The sequence below is a fragment of the Athene noctua genome, chromosome 13, assembly GCF_965140245.1.
Source record: "Athene noctua chromosome 13, bAthNoc1.hap1.1, whole genome shotgun sequence".
Taxonomy (NCBI): domain Eukaryota; kingdom Metazoa; phylum Chordata; class Aves; order Strigiformes; family Strigidae; genus Athene; species Athene noctua.
This window is the reverse complement of record NC_134049.1, coordinates 2,652,434-2,673,383: the sequence shown is the minus strand read 5'-3', so window position 1 is coordinate 2,673,383 and position 20,950 is coordinate 2,652,434. Positions and strand designations below refer to the sequence as shown.

The window sequence follows — 20,950 nt, the reverse complement described above, 5'->3', positions numbered from 1 at the left end:
TCAAAAACCAGAGAGGACAAGGGGATTATCCTGGCTCCTTTCATCATCTTTTGTGTTCCTGGTGAAAGAGATCTTTGAGATCTTCACTACAGAGGAAGGTTGGCCCGGTGTCAGATCTGCATTGGGTTCCTGGCTTTGCCATCATCTCCCACTGTGGGCCTCTATGCTCCAACCCCCCAGCTGCGAGGTGGGAGAGCATCACTCCTTTCCTTCAAGGGAACACGCCACCGCGTGCACAGACAGCAGGGCTGGCCCGTGGGGCCATCCTCAAGCTTAACTATCTTACTTGGTACAAACTGAAAATACTGAAAGGAGACGCAGAGTTGGCTCGACGTCCAGGATAAAGCAGACAAACAACACATTCTCCATCAGCTGGCACAGCACTTACCCAACCCAGTCCTAGCCAAGCTGGGTTTTTAACTACTTGGATTAGTTTGAGCTCCTAAAAGCACAAGCCAGGACGGCCCCAGCGAGCAGAGAATGCACAGGCAGCAGCGAGCTCCCTCTGCAGAAGCGACAGGCATGGCAGCCTGGCTGTGACAAACATTTCCTTAGAGCAGCTTCTGCAGCACCTGGGGGCCCCAAGTGCAAGGACTTGCACCACCTACGAGTGCAGCCCCTATTCGGTGCTGCTGGAGGGCGAGCAGCGGGTAGGGAATGCATTTACCTGCATGTCTGAGTTAGTGAAGCTGCAGGCAGACAAGTAGTTTGTGTGCATTGCAACTGATTTCTTCTTTGCAGCCATATTTTCATTTTTGTCAAATGTCAGAGGGTACACAGAACACTTGTTGTCCAGGCCACTAAAGAGAGTAATAATAGCAATAACAGAGAGAGGAGAACTGGTTAAAACTGCAACGACAAAAGGCGAGTGGTGATAAGAAGGAAACCACCTGTCAGTGCTGCACTGCCAAAGCCTTACAAGTACCGACTTCCCTGTATTGTGCTGTCCGGGATCTCCCCGCGCAGGGAAGCCCCAGCTGCCTCACCAGGCTGGCTACTTTAGAGAACTTCAACAGCTGCACCTCAGTATTTTTTACCCTCATCGAGTTTATAAATGGCACTGAATGAAACCTCACGAAAGCATAAACTGGGAGATGACATAGCAGTCCCCTCAGGGTTAATGTTTCGCATAGAGCCAAACTGCCACTTTTCTGTCGACATCTGTCATTGCAAGGATCAGCATTCAAGCATCATTATTTATCTACTTGAATAAACCCGACCTCTTCCTATGGAAGAGATGGTATAGCAAGTAGTGGGTGTGAAGACGGGGTTTTTAGCAGAGTTTGGAGAAAAGGCAACCTCTGTAGCTGGTGTGTCCCTCCTGGGCAGTTGCACCAGTTAAGCTGCATCTCCCAGGCCAGATGTGGGACTCCTTTCTAAAAGGTCTGACTTGTGTCTGACCCTTTTCTAGAGTAGCTCAGCCCTGCCCTGGTCCCTGGGATCCCAGCATACCACCAGGTGCTGGTTCTGTGCCTTAGATTACATGCACAGACAGCACTCAACTGGCAGCACAAACAGAAATACAGAATTAGGTAGTGCAATGCACATACGCCCTCCCCGTCTCTCTTACAAGTGTGAAGACAATGTTTTCTTGCCATCCTTCGAGTTTTAGTCAAAAACACAGTTTCCAGACATCCTCTCCACACACATTTATGGAGTCTGCCTGTCTGTCTCAGTCTGCTGCTTTCTAGATTTGCAAGCTGCACAGCAAAGTCTCCCTTTGTTCCTTTCTCTTGTCCCAAGCTTGCTTTGTCTGTTTGATCCACCCAGTCCCTTTTTAAAAGATGTTTTGCCAACATCTCTTTGTTTTCTCCCCTGCATAAACTAAATTTTTTTCAAACCTGAGCTCTCAAAAAACTTGGAGAAGATTATCAACAATGAGGTTACTTCTCCCCACCCCATCTTGGCAAGATCTATTCATGTACTGGTAGTCGTTAATGACTAACCTTCTCTATGTTGTACAAGAAAAGAGTGCGAAGTGAGAGCAGGATTAAAACCCCTCTCCCTTAGAAGATATATCCAACACACACAACCAAACTGGAACAGGGAAGCTGCACGCATGCAGAATTCCTAACTCATGATACAAATGCTGAAAGAGGATTGTTTTCCATGCTTACACAAATGTTATTGCACTGAAGTCAGTGGAGATAACGTGTACAAGCCGTTACGGAAATAGAATCAGAGGCACTAAATGTGGTCCTTTCACCCACAACTGAGGCACGCAAACTTCTAGCTGTCAGCGTCTGAAGGCACTGGGACACCACTACAAAATCAAGCTTCTCTGTGTAAGCAGCTGTGGAAACTGGGAACTTACCCACAAGCAATGGCACATCCAGATGGGGCGTACGCACACGCCATCACCCAGGTACACGGCATCGTCACCGCGTGTTCCTGAAACACATAAGTACTTTTGTAAACTCACATGTCATTGTTTCTCTAATTGGTGCAAGGAAAACAAAGTAAAGTTGTATATTGAGTATGTCTGTGGGACACTCTTAGTCAGACGTAAGGCTGGGACAACCCTTACTGCAGAACCCAGCAGAGCGGCAGGAGGATGGCTAGTCCCTCCCTGACACTTTCCACCTTATTCGTGAGCCTCAAACTGATCAGAGAATGTTTTAGCTAGGTTATTCATGCTGTAAAAGGTCCACACTGCTGCACGTGTAAAAGCGAGTCACAAAGAAGCTGGTTTTTCTCAGCTGTGTGGAGCAGGGTGCACAAGGCAGCCCTGGCAGGACCTGGAGGAGCAGTGAACACCACGGCTGAAGGATCCCGGGTGATCACACACGGCACCTGGTGCAGGGGTTACCCAGGGAGGAGCCCTGCCTGCCAGCAAAGAGCCTGGCCCAGAGCCTCCCACCGGAGAGCACAACAAACCCCAGTGCCTGACAGGGACTTTGCTCAGAGACAGGTCAAGGGAGGTGTTTGCCCTGAGCCCCTCTGATCTGAGGTGCTGGTGGAGGTTTGCATGTTACCCCCTCGTCCCGCTGCCTCCTGTGACACCTGTAAGCCCTTCATTTTATCCCATTGTGGTCCACCCTCTGTACAGAAATCTGATTTTTGCTGAAGTTTCACTTACCTTGTTGGTAGTGAAGGAATCCCACACGATCACCTTCCCATCCTAAATGAAAGCACACAGAGAAAAATTGAGGCCTTCCAGAGACATGGCTGTCAGCTGACTTCCCAGATTTGGGGAAAACTGCTGTTCCTTTCCATCCCCCAGTCTGTTATGCCATGATATTTTTGTCTCCTTTTTAATAACAGCACAATGGTCACTGCAAAGCACCCAGGGGACACTCAGTAGCGCCAGTTATGTCTTTGTCCAGAAGAAAAGCGTATCTGCTCCTCACTGAGACAACTGATGTTGGCTTAAAAGACCGATTTATTTTAAATTTTTTTCCCTTCCCTTTTAGCAGGTTTATGAGAACGCCTCTCACTTGCAGCACATGGCACGGACAGGACCATCTCCTGAGGAAACGGCCTCTAGTGAGCCCTCACTTGCCTCCTTTCAGGCACGATGTGTCTCTCCCAGCCCGTGATCAGCACCCCCAAGCCAGCCACCCCTCCCAGGTGGTATCTGTCAGTGGCTCAGTACGGGGCCTCACCGATACAAGAGGTGACCTGTATTACACATCACTTGCTGAGCTGGAAGCACTCATCAGGACTATTTATGGACATTGCACTGTTCGTTCATCCTCCCTTTCCTGTCTTTTCCTGGTTTTCCCTTTACTTCTCACTACACTTACTCAACTTTCAATTACCCATTGATACAATCTGCTGAACAGCCATGGTAAGAACCCTCCACAGAGAGCTACGCAATCACTTTGTGTATGCCAGCTACTGTGCCTTATGTACATAATACTGTTACCCTCCCCACGTCATGAAAGCAAAATGTTTATTACTGAGCAACAATTGTTGCTGTACCTGGACTCACCACAGTTCTTAAAATAGAGTAAAAAAATGCAAAAATGCATTACAACTTGCCTGTTCAGCTTTCTGATCCTATACACTGACATTTTAACTGCATTAAAAAAGTGACATTAATTATTTAAAATTATTCTCTTTGCTGAGATCACCATGAATGGTAAAACTCACAGTGACTGAAGGTGCCCTGCAATGCAGATTGCCTATTTTTATCCCTCAAGTGAGACCCCTGACAGATTTCATATAGGTCAATGAACAGCTGGGAGATGCAACAAGCTCACTCACTGCCATACAGGGCTCAGAAAGAACCAGGGGATCTACAAAGTAATTATCTCATTACCTCCTCCAGCTCATGAGACTGGTCTTGAGCAGGTGCTAGGACTGTTTCTCAAAACGGCCAAGTAAATGCAGTTATTTTGGCAGGATGTTTGAGGCTTTCAAGGTCACACCAATCACAGAGACTGCAGAAGAAATTTCTGTGCACAGGAATCTCTAGAAGAATCAACATTTCTTCCCCTCCCTTTTTGTGATTATTTTCTCTACACACACGAACTGAAATCGTTACTAAATATTTTATCTGTAAAGAACAAGGAAATCAAAGTGGCCTCAGGTAGGTTCTCTCTATTTTTTATTGTAGCAGGGAATATGGGGAAAACCTGTATATGACCGGACAAGAAATATTTTGGGTATTAGCTACAACAGGTGCAGTGATGATCAGAAGCTTGGATTTATGCTCTCTGAAAAAATACACTGCTAATGAACTGTTTTAAGGGCATCCTGAAAATATTTACACCATACACACGTATCGTCTGCAAAGAAAGAGTGGCACATAGCACAGCCAGATTTGTATAGCGCCCAACAGTAGCTTGGAAAAACATCTGCCCATCAGCGTACCTGGGAAGAGCTCACAATTCTTCTCTTGTCTTTGCACCAGTCCATGCAGAGAACTTTATTTCCGTGGCCCTTCAGGGTCCTCCTGGTCTTCATCACGAACTGGCCCAGTGCCTCCACACGCTCTGCCACCTGATGAACTGCAAACAGCTGATGGTTAGAGCACCCTGCATCAAAGCTCTGCCCTGGCAAATCTCTACGTTTATAAGAGTCACGACACTTGGAAGAATTAATCCACGAAGTCTGAGTCTATGGTGCATGCCAATGAACTCTGCTTCAGAGCTGGCAGGTGGTAAAACCAAGGTGGGTGGTGTATGAACATATTCACCAGACAAAGAGAAGGATGAATTCACTCAGGGGGGCTGGAATTCCAGAGCTGTAGCAGCTGAAGCTCCTGCAGACCATCACACCCAAGTATAACTGGAAAAGAGATTAACCCCTTTCCCCCTCTTACTGGGAAATCCTCAACCTAACCGAGGCTTGAAAGCGCACAGCCAGCCTCCAACCTCACACGTACCTCAAGGTACTCAGCAGAAGACCACTACTGGGTCTTGGAGGAAAAATCATACCAAAGAAGAGGGTAAGCATCAAATCTCCAAAGCTTCAACCATAAAACACTTGTTCTGGATGTGAGACGCCCAGCTGCAGTCAGCAGTGGTGCAGTGCGATACAGGTAGTAGCCACTGGCTCTGGAGACTCCTCTGCTGAGCCATCCCTTCTGGCGGGCAGGGGAGCACTGAGGGCCAGGACACAGCTCTGAGCGAGCAGGGAAGCTTGGCATTCACTCTACCCAACTTCTCAACAGTGTCTACAGACACTGAGGACTTTGCGGGTGGGTCAGCAAAAGTCTGAAAGACTGGGAAAGAGTGGTGCTTTCAGCTGATATTCTTAAAAACCCAACAAATTTACGTTTCCAATTGTGCAAACTCACTTTGACATAAAATTCATCCCACTGCTGCTGATACAACTAAAAGGTGTCTCACGTAACCCCGATGCCTCATGCTGGGGTTATCTGCACACATCTGGAAGAAGGCATCATCTGGGGAAACCTATCTGCTCTCCTTCAGCGTTGTTCACCCAGTGTGGAACTTAGCAGGGCCATGATGTATCTTGGCAGCACTGACACATTTCACACAGAGCATCAGGGAGGGTGGGCACTGCTTCAAATGTCACAGCAGAGCAGGGGTCCTGGGGCAGGAGACCCTGGCACCAAAATTAAAAATTAGTCTGTCTAGAGAAGAGATAATAGGACCCAGCGCTTCCCTGCGTTGGGTGTCTGTCCCCACTGGCATCTAAGATGATCCAGCTGCTGTCAGCTCAGGAGGCAATGCCTGACTCAAACCTTTTGAAATAATGCAGAAGCTCGCATGCTTTTATGAGCTGGTGGAGGAAATCTTAAGCTTTTCAATACCATGCTGGAGCCTGAGCTCCACATCCCCCAGGGCAGGTGACTGCTCTGGAGCTGCGTTGCTGCTTCACCCTTCGGCACTTTTCTAGAGCTGCAAGGAAGCTCGAGGGCTGTCACAGTGAGAGAGCAGGCATCCTCAGCTCTACGGGGTCAGGGCAGCAATTTCTGCCCAAGGCAGACACTGATTTCTAGTGGATTAACTGTTCAAGAGTTGTCTTTCAAAACCACCGGTCCCACAGGCTGTGCCAGAATAATGTTCTCACCTGAAACCTCTGCTGGATCAGTCTCACCCAGCCAGGGGACAAGTGCTGTCCACCATTCCGGACAATCTGTGCATACCAACTCTAACAAAAGGTCAGAAGCAAGTTTCTGAGAAAGTATCGTATAAACCCACGGAGGAAAAGATACATTTCCTCCTACTTCTGCCCATGGAAACGTGCCAGATGATCCAATCAAAAGACATGAAAACACAGGACAGGAGGTTATTATGGCAGCTGGAAAGATGCTTGTGTCCAGAACATATCTGAAAAAACAAATGTTTCACAGACAATGGACAAAGTGTTTCCATTATGTCAACACAGCCGAGGGCCTGTGGAATTGTCTGGTTTAGCCTTACCGATTCTCTGAGGACGCTTATCTCCAACCACAGCCATAATAATCCTGCACCTGCCTAGCACAGGTTTTAGAGTCAGATAATGATTTTGAAGCATTCCCCAATATTGTTTCAAGATAGTTGAAAATTATGCACTCAGGCAAGTAGATCAGCTAAAGCCAATAAGTAGCTTGAGTGGGTTTACAAAGGTCCAGATATAGCAGGCTATTTTTCTAAAATTTATGATTTGATGCAGTTTATGACTTGATGCAGATACTACTGGGTCACTGATCTTTTCTGTGCTGGGTCAGTTGGTCCTAATGGTCTTTCCTGGCCTTAAAAATTTATGGATTGCATGAACAGAACAAACTGTTTTATCCACACCTAAAATTTTAAGCGATGGAATCGAATCCTTAAAATTGGGAGGATTGCAAATGAAATGAACGTTTGGTATTTCCTTTTTCTACCCACATTTTTGAGAGCTGCTGTTCAAAGCCCGTTGAACAAATAAGGGCAATTCTAGTTCAGCCAGCTGTTTGTTTTGGGAACCATTGAGGGAAAATCATGATCAGAGCAAAAAAATGCAAAAGATATAATTTTAGATTAGGAAAAAAACCCCTAACAACCAAACCAGAAGAGATGCTTTATACTGAAGCTTAGTCTCTGCAGAAATAGTTATTGGGGATAATTTAAGTGCAAAAAAGCTCTGATAGAGAATCAATGCTATGAAACATCACAAGGGAGCATTGTTCTACAGCAGCATAAGATTTTTGTCTTATAAATTACATCATGGCTATGCAAACGCAGCCTTCCAATGTAAATGTACAGATTTTACATACGGCAAAGACATAAATACCCTATGACTGCCAATGATACACACAGTTGTGGTGTCACTGCAATCATCAATAAAACTCTTTGTGAGCAAAAATGGATTTAAGCAATGCTTAAGAGATCTGTTAAACAGAGGCCCCACTGCTTCTGATGCAGAAATTACACTGTAGGAATGATGATTTATGATAATGTTTCTATAACGATATCAACTCATCTGTTTTAATGATTCCTACTAATAGGACACTCATATAACATATTATTGTCTAATTTAGACAAGAAAATGCTCTAGTTACTCCAGAAAAAAAAATAATCTTTTAACCCTCCCCCACTTGAAATTTTAGAACGTTTTCCAGTCCTTCAGGTAAAAAACACTGAGGGCTAAATCACTGCGTGCAAGCTCAGATTCCTTTTCAACATTTAAGGCATCAAAACAGATAAAATAAAAAGTTTTAGTGGCCCACTGACATTTCTACTAAAGTGAGGTATATGGTTTCAAAGGAATACAGTAATTTACATATTAAAAAAAAAAACTGCAATATGTAGCATGGTAATTATAAAAATGAAATTATGAGAAAGATTTTTTTTATGCCTCGGGACAGATGAATTAATACCTGTTTGAGAAGCTCCATGAAAACAAGGTTATTTTTTCCTGCAGAGGGGTGGGGGGGCGCGGGGGGAGGGCAGGGCTGGGATCCGTGCGCGTCATTTCTGTGACGGTCCCAGGAGCCGCGGAAGCGCCGCGGGTATCGGGGCGCCCGGGCTCCCTCGGGGGGGGCCGGGAGAGGCGCCGTTTCGCGGAGCGCTGTTCCTTTTTGACGCCCTTCCACCCCGGGGGAAAGCCCGGCCCCGCCAAGTCCCGCTCCTCCAGGCGGGGTTTAACCTTTGTCTCGGCCGCGCCGCGGCGGTGGTGTCGCCCCGCGCCGAGGGACGCGCAGCTGCGTGCGCGCAGCCCGGGCCAGGCGCGGGCACCCCCGCGGGCCGACGGGCCGATGCGCGGCCGCGGGGGCTCAGGGCGGCTGCGCCGCGCGCGCGCTCCCCGCCGCTCCCCGTTCCCGCCGGCGCGGAGCCGCGCAGGGTCGTTGCGCGGTGCGCGCAGCCCTCCCGCTCGCGGCGCTCCGTGGGAAACCGAGTGCCGGGCCGCGATGCCTCCCGCTCCGCGCCGGGCCCCGCGGGTGCGGCTGCCGCGTCCCGGCGGTGCCCGCGGCCCCCGCGCCCCGGCCCCACTCACGCTCCACGTCGTGCAGCTTGGCCCGCTCCTCCTCCAGCTTGCCCTTCAGGCTCTCGGCCTCGTTCTTCAGCGACGCCAGGGTCTCGTTCTCGCGCAGCCCCTCGGTTGCCATCTTTGCAAAGGAAGCGGGGACAGGAGGAGGATGAGAGCGAGCGGGCGGGAGGAGGAGTTTGCTCGCCTGGCTCCCGGGGATGCTGCGGAGGCTCCTGCTGCCTCAGCAACGGGGCCGGAGCCGGCCCGGGCTCCCCCCCCTCCCCGCGCTGACGTCCGGCCCTGCCTGGATGCGCCCGCAGGCAGCCCCTGCCCCGAGAAAAAAACGGCAGCAGCCCCTGCCCGGAGAAACACCGGCAATAGCCCCTGCCCCGAGAAACACCGGCAATAGCCCCTGCCCCGAGAAAAAAACGGCAGCAGCCCCTGCCCCGAGAAACACCGGCAATAGCCCCTGCCCCGAGAAAAAAACGGCAGCAGCCCCTGCCCCGAGAAACACCGGCAATAGCCCCTGCCCTGAGACACACCGGCAATAGCCCCTACCCCGAGAAAAAACCGGCAGCAGGCCCTGCCCGGAGAAACACCGGCAATAGCCCCTGCCCCGAGAAAAAAACGGCAGCAGGCCCTGCCCGGAGAAACACCGGCAATAGCCCCTGCCCCGAGAAAAAAACGGCAGCAGGCCCTGCCCGGAGAAACACCGGCAGCAGCCCCTGCCCCGAGAAAAAAACGGCAGCAGGCCCTGCCCGGAGAAACACCGGCAATAGCCCCTGCCCCAACAAACACCGGCAATAGCCCCTGCCCCGAGAAAAAAACGGCAGCAGCCCCTGCCCCGAGAAACACCGGCAGCAGCCCCTGCCCCGAGAAACGGACGTCCCAAGCCCCTGCCACAGCCCGAAGGCTTCGTTTCCCCAGAGGTACATCCAGAAGGGTGTTTCTGCCTTGTAACCTAATTTCCTTGTACCAGAAGTTTCGTGCTCTTTGGGGAAAAAAAAAAAAAAAAAAGTCATGGGTCAGCCCGGTGGCCTTTGAAAATACCAGACTGGGAAGACAGAGCTTAGCAAATCCCAGCTCAGCTGCATCAGTCCCTTACAGCCCTATGGGTAGGGGACACCAGGAGACTCAGTGGCCCAGCTCCTGCACCAGCAGGACAGATGCAGTAGTGTGAAACCTTCTCATTTCAAAATCCAGTGTTCCCAGATTTTTTTTTTTTTCCCCCTTAAAGCCACCTCTTTCCCCTGCACCCAGATAAGCACAGTAGGGTCTGTGGCCTTCCCAGCCCTCAAAAAGGGCCCATTTCCAAAACCCCAAAGGGAACAAGGAACCCTCGGGTTTGCTGTGAGCCTGGGGCCCAGCTCCACGGCTTTGCTTGGTGGCAGATCAGGAGCACGTGCTGGGCACTCAGAGCAGCTGACACCTCCAGAGAAAGCCCTGGCACATGGCCTTGCAGCTTTTTGTTCTCTGGGAGTTCCTTGAAAACGTCCCACAGTAATTGCCCTTGATGTACATGAAGTAACTCTGCTCATATTGAGTCCCATTGTCTCCCTTTAGCCAGAAACCTGGCATGCCAAGGGCTATTGTTCAACCTGGAGATGTGCCAAGACTGAAAGGAAGAGAAGGAAATACTTGTTTGCAGCTGCTGTTTAGACTCTGGGCAGATCCTGGACACAGTGTGGGTCTTGGAGAAAATAAAAAAATCCTTTCCCACACTGGGCTTAGCAGCAGTGCCACTGTCCAGCTGGGACACAGGGGCAGAGCTGCTCAGCTCTTCACTCTCATCCTGGAGGCTGAATTCAGGCCCAGGTCTGGTTGTGTGTGTGTGTGTGTGTGTGTGTGTGTGTGTGCTCCAGGTCTGGCTCTGTGTGTGTGTGTGTGTGTGCTCCAGGTCTGGCTCTGTGTGTGTGTGTGCTCCAGGTTTGGTTCTGTGTGTGCTCCAGGTCTCTCTTAGTCAATGGATCTGCAGGCAGCTGCGGGGTTACCTCCCTGGAGAGTCAATGCAGAGCTGTATTTCCAGTCATCTTTGTCTGTGGAAACTAGTGTGACCTAAACCCACCAGCCTGATGGCCACGTAGGCAACCCCGAACTTGAAATTTTGAATCCTGAACTGAATTGGTCCAGCTACATTCTGTATCACAAAAGAAAACGTAGTATAATCTATGGAGTTCATATACAGCTGGATATGGGAGCATCCTTCAAAGCCCCTCAGAGCAAACAGTACATTGGAAATGCCTCCCATCACACTGACAGTGCCAAGGAAATAAAAATTCAGTATTTTTAAACTGATACCAAAAGAACACAAAAAAGCATCTTCCAGCAGGAAAGTGACAGGAAGCTTCTAGTGTGTTATCTTCATATCTGAAAAACTAAACCTGCTTACATTAAAATCAGTAATGCAGCTGTGTTCTGGCGGAGTGGCAAGGGAAGATTTTGAAGAGAAAACCATTTTTAAAGGATTTTAATCTATGACAAACACGCTATTTCTGACACCTGATAAGCGTGAAGGGGGGCAGAAATTAAATCCAACAAAAAACATAGGAAATGTCTTTGCCTTAATAGGGATGCATCGGCTCTGAGAAACTTGGCTTAGATAACACCTGTATGTCAGATAGTTGGCACAATTCTGACAGTGAAAAACTCAGATTTTCTTGCCTTACTGATGTGAACACTCTCACTGCCTTGGGGAACGGGATTAAAAAGTCTATGGGGTTTGGGAACCATACATGTTCAGACTGATACATGATATACAAATCCTGAGATGACAGGGATAAGCAGAGCCATGAAGTGAAAGGGCAGCTTCTACTGAACAGAGTAAGCTATAGAAGTTTGTGATACATAATGTGTATTTCATTAGTTTGAATAGAAAAAAAAAAGTATTTAGCTCATCTGTCCAAGTTATTTACAGATATATATAATATATATATTGTTATTTATATATTATATAAATAACAACCCATGTAGTTCTTGGCTAACTATGCAAAAAACCACAGGTTAGAGTAAGGCCATTTGGGAACTTTAAGTAAAAAGAACCAGGGTTGGATTAATTTAGAGGATAACACAGTACTAGGTCAACTGAAAAAAAAAAATATTACAATTTGGTAAACAATCAAGGCTTTTTGTTTCTCACTTTTCATAAAATCTAACCATACTGAAAGCAATATACTTTTAACAATGTATTAGCAATTGCTTTTAAAAAATCGTAAGTAGTAAACAATTTGTTGACACATGATTAGAACTCACTATGCTGAAGGCACGTTTAATCTGAAATGGCAGTTCAGTCAGCAGCTGTGGATAATATATGAATTATCTTAGTCTGGTCCCTGCTTTCAGGTGAGTTTCAAAACACATCAGCACAGGACAAAAAAGCTGTGAAAACACCCTGCAGGGGAGCTATGGTATGTGGAAAACCATTAACAAGTAACTGAGCTCCACTTTGTAACGTTATGATCCATTAATTGTGCAGTAACGACTGGCACATAGAAGCGTTTGTTGCTGTGGCTACATACTGACCACCAGCATTCCCTAGAAAGCTGACCACTTCCAAACTGGCTGCTATGCCCTCAGAAAGCCTGACAGGCTGTTAGGGACTGACACAACTCCTGAAGTCTCAGTCTGATTCTGCCTAGCAGCTGATGCTAAGAGTCTAACTTCCATAATGTGAATAATGAGAAAGTTGCAGGAACTGTAAATAACAAAAGAGCCAGTTTCCTGCAATTCCAACATGCATTTATAAAATCATGCAAAAATTCACTGGATAAATAGCTATTTACAGGCTCTTAGCCAAGAAGGACCTGAACAAAGCAGCAGTTTCAAAGTCAGGAGAAGCAAATAAATCGGGAAGGGAGTGTCTTTTGTCTTGCAGTCATTACATCTAAATTTCCCCCTAAACAATATAAGGCATGAGAATGTGCAGCGTCAGCCAGTGAACTATACACACTGCACCACCTACAGCCACCAGATCAGTGCTCCCATCTGCCTGTAAAACAGTGTTTTGTAAACACAGCTCGTTAAACATCTTAACATTCCTGCAGAGATCATTTCATCTGACACTCAAATACAACAAACTATTGGACCCTACTCAGTCATGATAGATGGGGAGGAAACAGTGAAGAATGACTTCTCCAGCTGATAATACACAAGGGTTCAGGAAGATAAAATAAAACCACTCCAAGTTAGAGCATAATCAGGACAACAAAATTCTGAAGTATACAAAAGGAGTTTTGGAGACCAGCTCTTCAGTAGCCACATAGGTTCATGACCTTAGCTTTGTATTTTATCTAAACCCCGCCACTGTGATCTCTCTAGAACAGTGCTCCCTGCCAGGAGACTAGGGTATCGCCTCACCAGTAATTGCTGGAGGTCAGAAAGCCTCCAACATCATCCCTTCTTCGTCCAGGTATCCTGGCAGGACCTGCTGGTTAGGCCAGCAGGTTGGCTGATCTCCCCCCTTACCACCTTCTGGGGTGATGCATGCACGGGGTGACAGAGGACACTCCACTGCCATGCAACCTTTTCCCACCTTATGGTCATTGTAGCTACTTCCAGCTCTCACCCAAGTACTGCACACAGGATACAAGACAACAGGGTCTCAGGATGAAATGTAGGCTGCCAATTAGTTCTGACAGCACTTCACTGGTTTTGGGACAGGCTAGATAAACTCCACATCCCCTAGTCACTAGTGAATGGGTTTATTGCAATGGTTTCATCTCTTCTTGTTAAGTTTTGTTAAAGATAATGGGAAACGAGATCGTAGGCCAAGCAGACTTGCACACATATACCTCAGAGCAGAGTTTAGACAGGCACTTAACATGTGCACAGCTGAGGAATGCAGTACCCTAGGGGGAAAAGCTCGTGGCCATATTCCAACCAAGAATCAGAAGAAGTATCCTTGAATTCCAGGGCCACCTGTGTTGCAGGCTTGTGGGAACACCAGGTGTCTGCAAGAGCTGTTTGGCAGCCTGTAGGCCTAGCAATACTTATTTGCTGCCCAGAAAAATTCAACATAACAGGCCGTTAATACATCCAACCCCCGTTTTTTTTGCAGTCTTTCCACATTCTGGCTGATAAAATCAGTAACGTACCATTTCCACACATAGCGAGCAGTAGCTGAGTTGTTTTGATTTGACGTAAACAGGCCTAAGAGGCTTGTCATTGGAGCAGTTGTCACACGGACCAAACACCTCTGCTAAAAACGTCTGGTCACACATCTTTGCAGTTCCAGAGAGCTGAAAGAGACAAAAAAAGAAGAAAAGAGTGGATTCCAGTCCAGCGCAAAGCTTCCCACTCCTAGCTCTGCTTGCTAGGGCAGTTTAGCCTGTATATAGCCATCTGTGGGCTGGATAATCTCTCTGTGCCTAATCTCTTGAGCTCGATGAACTGTCATGCAAGGCTGTCACACGCTCTGCAGATTATATATTTATGAAGAAAAACAGAAAGCAAAATAAGGATTGTGTTGTGATGTGCACTGATTACACATTGTTCCAATGTGCCCTGTGCACAGGGGCTCACTGCAGGGAATGACTCTCAGTTTTTACTTAACGACTGTGAGCAGACAGTAACCAGAAATGCATAACAACAGCTGGATTTGTGAGAAGTCTGCATTGATCAGTATTTATGGTTTTTCCCACTGCATTATTAAATAGTCAATATTATGCATAAAAGTTGAAAAGATGACCTAGGATTCAGTCAGCAGCTTCAAAACTGTTATGAACAATGTGCTGCTTGAGCAGAAATTGATGCTTCAAGCACTCTGAAAGCTGGGTCATTATGAACTCACTTTTGTTCTCAAGCCAGGCATCTCTAGGATCAAAGCACTAGCATCAGAGAATTAAAAACTACTTGAGAGTCAGAAAAACAAACAAGAATATTACTGTAGTGTCATTTTTCTCTGCACATTTTTCACAGGGAAAATGGGACCTTTCACCACTTCTAAAAGGAAAGCTTTTAACATTATTTAGACATGTACATAAATAATAAGTTCACGGTTAACAATTAGAAGCCACTGCAAGAGATTTAAATAGAGCAAAAGAATTTCACTGAACTATGCAGATTTTAGAATGTTTGGCTGGACATTATAGAAAAACCAAACCAAACTTTACTCCACGTACCTGCCTGCATTCTGCTGCTTATTCTGAAATGTTTCAGCGGACTACTTGAAAAATGAGATGATAAACTCAGAAATCCTACACTCCTGTCAACAAAACTTTTGCTGTTGTCTCCAGGAGATGCACAACTTAATCCCAAATCATGTGGGAAGCAATCTGTCCTGAAACCACAGCACATTAATCTGAAATTTCCACGGGGCTTTCAGTCAGTTACATGCAGCCAAAGGGGTTTATATTCCATTTGATGAAAAGCAACGAACATGTCCTGAAGTTTTTAATCCATTCTTTTGCAAGCAATGAGCCTGAGACCACAAGCTGCCATCCTTTCAGGGAGCTTCTCTGTTTTAGTATTGCTTGTGGCTTTAAAGTGACTATGGCGCCAGGTCTCAGTTCTGCTTCATTCTTAAAACTGGACATTTACAACTGAATCACCTGCTATTCTGAGGGCCACTGGGGTGACATAATATTCTTAGATCTATATACTATGTGTGAAGCCTCAAGACACTAGGCCAACTAGACTTTGGGAGGAAAATTTTAACTTCAGAAGTGTAAAATTAAGGTTTTACAGGGAAAAACGCCATCTTCAACAAAATACCATTACTAGATCTACAGACTTTAGACAAGGATCTATTAGGCTTGGAATAAATACTCTGGGCAGAATTAATCTTTGATAAATTTGCTGGAGTAACATACAGGGTGAATCATATCTGCTATCCATATTTACTTCAGATGAGATGATATTACAAAATCTCGCTACAAGCCAAAAAAATGTCTGAATAATTAAAAAGCAGCATATACCTGGGATTGTTTGTGGTAATGATGGATTTGTATACTATTTTATAAACTATTTAAACCAAAAAGGTCTACAAAGATTACAACCTCATATGCTCCAGCCTGAATTTTTCAAACTTAGTAAGTTTTTTAAGTTACAGCAGAAATTTAAAAACAGTAGCATGGTGAAACATTAAGAAATATGCTACTTGCTGAGAAATTCTGTACAATGAATCTTGTTGATAAATATTCAAAATTACTCACCTTTTCAAATAGCAAGAACCTGGAGATTCTCAAGATGACTCAATTAGCCGTGTGCAACTGCTAACGTAGAAAGGCAACCTTCCTATTAAGTCTACTTAAAGGGTATTTAAAGCTCAGCCTCTCCAGTTGTATCACCTCAGGTCAGTTATGTACTCATGATTATAGTTTAAAGGCTTTAACTGCCCTCTCCCAGAACACAGCATAAAGAACATAAACTATCAGGCATACTAGACCTTACCTGCCTGTTCCACACAGCAGCCATTTTTCAATGGGTTCCAAAACATACTGAGGAGGTGACAACTGATTTTTTTTTAACTATCAAGTTGACATTCTGACAGCACTGTGAAGTTTCTCTCACACACTTAATGAAATTTGAAAGTCAAACAAATTGATTAGTGGCCATGCTGGTTCTCCCTTGGTATGTTTTTACTGTTCACCTGTTTTAAGACAATAAATTTAAAATCTGTAAGATTAAAAATTCTGGGTTTTTGCACTCTAACAAAATTTTGGGGAAACTTATGAAAACATGTCTGAGAAATTTAGAAAGTGCTGAAGGTCACATCTACTGCTGAGACTCTACTGAGGTCACTGAAATCATGCCATTAGATGCATTTGATAGTCCAGACGATCTGTGACAAAATGAAGAAAAAAAAGAAAAGAAAAAATGTTGGGTCTCAGCCCAGCAGAGACTTGGGCCGAAGTCCTAATCTTTTTAATTAGAATATTATGGGAACACAGGACTGAAAGGGACCACTTCTGCTGCTGAGTCCTATTCCCAGAAACTGCAGGAGTCACCTGTCTAAAGACATCCAAAGATGCCAAGAGCATCTCACACATCTCTCCATAAGCCATTTCAGTGCCCTCCCACTGCAGGAGGGATCATCATTCCACATTTGAATGAAACAGCTTTCTCCTTTACTATCATTCTAAGGAAGTTAAACTCAGTAATGGCTCTTTCATTTATCTGCCTTCACCAGAACTGCTCCTTATATTTAGAAGAATTACAGATAACAAACAAGAATTTTGTCCCTATACACTGGTGGAAAACAATGTCAGCAAACTGTTTCTGAGAGCATACAGTAGACACTGATCATTTGGAACTTTCTTTTAAAAATATATTTTATGGTTTGCTTACAGTGTTAAGAGCATACCTCACACAAACCTCTCACAATAACCAAGTATCAAACTGTCAGAACGATTTTCCTTGATCAACAATTTTTGCCATAAGGACATAGATGCCTCTGACACTCCTTTGTGATGCAGACGTAAGAGCGGGCTGGGATTTTACTCACAGCACCCCAGGTAACAGACATACAGCTCCAGTAACTGTAAGAAAAAAAAAGGCTATATACAAATTACAGCAACAAAACTTGCTTGCATTAAAATATTTACAGAAATGCATGAGGAGCCAGGACAACATAACCATTCTGACAGGAAGATACACAATGTCACAGCAAAGCAACTGGACCGTTAAATAAATGTTTATGGTGAAATACAAGACACTAGACTACCCATGTCTGTGATATTTTGTACAGCTTTTATTTTTATTGAACAAAACACAAAATTTTTCCTTCATGTATCTCTGTGGTTACCACCATGACTATTTCACTGTACACAGTAAACACAAAGAACACTAAATAGCAAGAATGATTCCTTCTTTATATTTACAAATTGTCCTGTGAAATTAAACAAGCAGTACTAATACTGTATAATAAAAAGAAATCAATTGTTCCGCCCCGTATTATTTAAATTAACTAAATTCATTAGAATCCTTTAAATATTTCAGAGATTTAAGACTTGATTTTATTAACAATTTCTAATAGGGCAGCTAGAAATCTAGCCTTATTTACTGAGGAATTTCTATGAGGTGAATGCTGTTTCTCCAGTTGTTCTGACAGGATTCAGTACTCAATAAAGTTACTGTCTGTGGCATTCTGACTACAGGGAGAAGGCTGAACAAAGCAAAACGGGGACCACTTCTGCTTCTAAGGATCCTGCAGTTGAAATGAAATGAAGATGAAATGTAAGGAATTAAGCTTGGTTTATCAGTAAGACCAGACCACAGTAGCTGCATTCACTCCTACTCAGTGTCTGGTCTGGAAGAAGGAAACCAGCAAAAAAAGAAAGGAAGAAAGATGATGTGCACATGTGTGCATACCCAGTGTATATTCTGAAACACTGCAGGAGAGATGGAGCCAAACCAGGACATGATTCCTGTTTTTCAGAGAAACAAGCTTGTAATTCAAACCTGGATCATGACGTGAGTTTTATATCTGACTTTTCTAATATAATGACTGATATGAAAATCCAAACTTGTCACTGCAGAGAACAAAACTGCAATGTCTTCAGGAGCACCTGAGTCCTTCCCCTGGCTGAAGGGCTGCAGCACAAGCAGTCAGGGAGCCACCCCAGCATTCCTACAATGGGGGCTCGGAACAGCAGCTCTCTCAGATTGATCTCAGCTCCCCAGCTTCAATGTAGCTATTTATATTGATTTTTTAAACAATTGTGGAAGGATCTTCCTCCCTTCTACTACAGCCTTCTGGAGGAACTGCTATAAAAGATTTCTTTTATGAAAGGAATAAAGGTATGAGAAGTATAGAAAGGTGAAAGCAACTGTAAACCAGATTCAGTATATCAAGGCAATGAGGAGAATTACCTTGGGAAGAAAATTTCTTGTTACAAGAAGCAAAGGCAAGGAACATTGTAAAATAATAACATTTATCACATGGCAGTCTCCCCCTCTCACTGGTGCTGACAGGGCACCAATGCAAACTTGTCAGATAAGTGCTTTTCCTGTCAGGTTTGGGCTAAAAAGCTGTATGGTTAGCTTTGTGTCCAGCTGATGATATAAAGTCATCACTGCAGGACTGTTAACGAAGGTATAAGAATAAGAAAAGAGAGAAGGAAATAATCACAAGATGAAATTATTCCTGCTTTTTAAGTCCTGACTCAAGAACAAGTTTTTAACAGTTTAAATCACTGCAAGCTGCCATACTACCCATCAGCTGGAGATATAAAAGTCTGACTGTCTTTATATAGCCTCTGAGGAAATACCAATGCATTGGTTTTATTAAACCCTTGTGAGAAAGCCAAGTTTGAAGCTGCTGGGGACTTGTATCATTTCCAAGGCATGTGGAGAGGGGGTGAAAGGAAACGTCACTTGGAAGAGGTATTTGGTATCGAGCATCAGCTGTGGAACATCCTCACGACTGTTTAGCATAGCCTGGAATTATAACAGAGAGGGTAAGAAAATATTGGGATAAGTATTAAGAATCAAAGCAAAACCAGTACATTGTTCGCTTCCCATTGCAAATCTTGCTTTCCTATGATGTTAAGGAGACTTGATCAGTTCCAAATGTCTAGAAGCTGAGCAACTCAGTAATAATACAATGTAAAGGTCAACTATGACTACGTAGCATCAAAAACTGTGTATGAAGTATCCTGTAACTTGAGTGTGAGGAATAACAGCTGTAGCTCTTACCTGGACTTTACGAACAAATGATGGAGTCACTCTTTTCTCAAAATCATCTATCGGAGTGTATGAGTTGAGGATTTTAACTATCTGTTCAAATCACAAAAGACTATTTTAGTACTTCACAAAAAGGGAGAAGACAGAAGGAAGGAAGCGTTAATATGACATCTTTATATAGGAGAGAATTTTGAGAGAATTTTGACTGGTCACCTAATGAGTTGTTACATACATGACAACTGCTATGATTAATTTCCAGACACGTCAGCAGGATCAAGGAGATGTAGAAAAAGCTGAATTGGTTAAGGGAAACAACAACAAAAAAAAAAACCCTGTGACAAAGTAAAGAAAATACACTGTGGAATAAAAACATGGTTAGAGCAAAGCAGGTGAGTATTCACTACGGGAGCAGTTAAAATGCTAACAATAAGGAGTTAAAAATTCAGTTTAACAAGTGGTGGTGTGGAATGCTGAGGAATGCTATTTTTATCAAATGAAAGGCCAATAGCTTTTTGCAACAAATTATTTTAGATAGCTAAGATTCTGCAATTGGTGCTGCCAGAAGAAAACAGATGGCTCATTACCTGCACAGTAGAAAGAGATGTGCAATGTTCACATATTTCCTTGGCGTCATCATCTGTGATCTTTTTGACCTGGAGGAGCCAGGCTGCTTGAGACAGAGGCTCCAAAGTTTCTTTGGCATTGCTGCTTTGAAGATTCTTGTCCTTAAGCCATTCTTCCAAGTAGCTGATATTACATCTGGGTTAAACCATGAATGGACAACAGAAATGTCAGGTTCCTCCTAACAAGCAAGTTATATTAAAGACTTCTAAAGAAGAAATGCTCCTCTAATGCAGTGTTCAAAAATCATACACTAAGTTAAAAACGACAGCTGTAGATCATAAAAATCAAACAATTAATAGCTTGTTGATCTGTAAATTTAATCACTTGTATATTTCAGTTCTTTTTATCTTTTTATTTCTTAAAGCTTGGATAACGGGAAGCAAGTTATTAGTTTAGCTGTTGTTTATAGAAGATTGCTAATATAAACTGGCATTACTTATTACACTGTAGTACTATATGTCTTCAAAATATTAATTTACAACTGAGCTCGTACAGGAAATGAGAACAATCTTTGAACATTACAAAGCAGGGCTGGGCTTATAACTGATGACCTAAAGGTTAAAACAGCTTTCTTCTAGTAATATTCCCAGATGGCTCAAGATTTTACTGATTTTCTTTCACCTTGGTCTGCAGACTGTCTAATGGAGAACAAATGAACTGCATCTTCCCACTCTACGCCCTCAAAGGCTCTGTCTCAGTGCCCTTCTCATCACAGAGAATGAAAAATGCAAGTCAGCTTCTGTCTGTCTGCCAGCCAGGGGACACTGCACCTGTTTACTACAGTAAGAAAGTATTAAAAATACTGTTTGGCACATCATGAGTGAACTAGCATGGAAAGAATCCTAAACACGTCTGACTT

The 20,950-nt window shown here is 44.5% G+C and overlaps 2 protein-coding genes across 5 annotated transcripts in view; both read right to left on the bottom strand.

Annotated features, from left to right (window-relative positions):
- GNB5 (G protein subunit beta 5) overlaps nucleotides 1-16,096 on the bottom strand; it is a 28,880-nt gene extending 12,784 nt beyond the window's left edge. The window contains exons 1-7 of the mRNA XM_074917652.1: nucleotides 15,996-16,096; nucleotides 13,938-14,081; nucleotides 8,875-8,986; nucleotides 4,819-4,955; nucleotides 3,080-3,121; nucleotides 2,315-2,391; nucleotides 668-800 (exon numbers count right to left, since the gene is read on the bottom strand). Coding sequence (XP_074773753.1) covers nucleotides 668-800; nucleotides 2,315-2,391; nucleotides 3,080-3,121; nucleotides 4,819-4,955; nucleotides 8,875-8,986; nucleotides 13,938-14,063 — 627 coding nt within the window. The 5' untranslated portion in view covers nucleotides 14,064-14,081; nucleotides 15,996-16,096. The remainder of the gene's footprint in view (nucleotides 1-667; nucleotides 801-2,314; nucleotides 2,392-3,079; nucleotides 3,122-4,818; nucleotides 4,956-8,874; nucleotides 8,987-13,937; nucleotides 14,082-15,995) is intronic.
- Nucleotides 16,097-17,509: 1,413 nt separating this feature from the next.
- MYO5C (myosin VC) overlaps nucleotides 17,510-20,950 on the bottom strand; it is a 35,519-nt gene continuing 32,078 nt past the window's right edge. For all 4 annotated transcript variants that reach the window (XM_074917359.1, XM_074917358.1, XM_074917360.1 and 1 more), the window contains 3 exons: nucleotides 20,052-20,226; nucleotides 19,480-19,560; nucleotides 17,510-19,221 (listed from right to left, as the gene is read on the bottom strand). In XM_074917359.1, coding sequence (XP_074773460.1) covers nucleotides 19,069-19,221; nucleotides 19,480-19,560; nucleotides 20,052-20,226 — 409 coding nt within the window. In that variant the 3' untranslated portion in view covers nucleotides 17,510-19,068. The remainder of the gene's footprint in view (nucleotides 19,222-19,479; nucleotides 19,561-20,051; nucleotides 20,227-20,950) is intronic.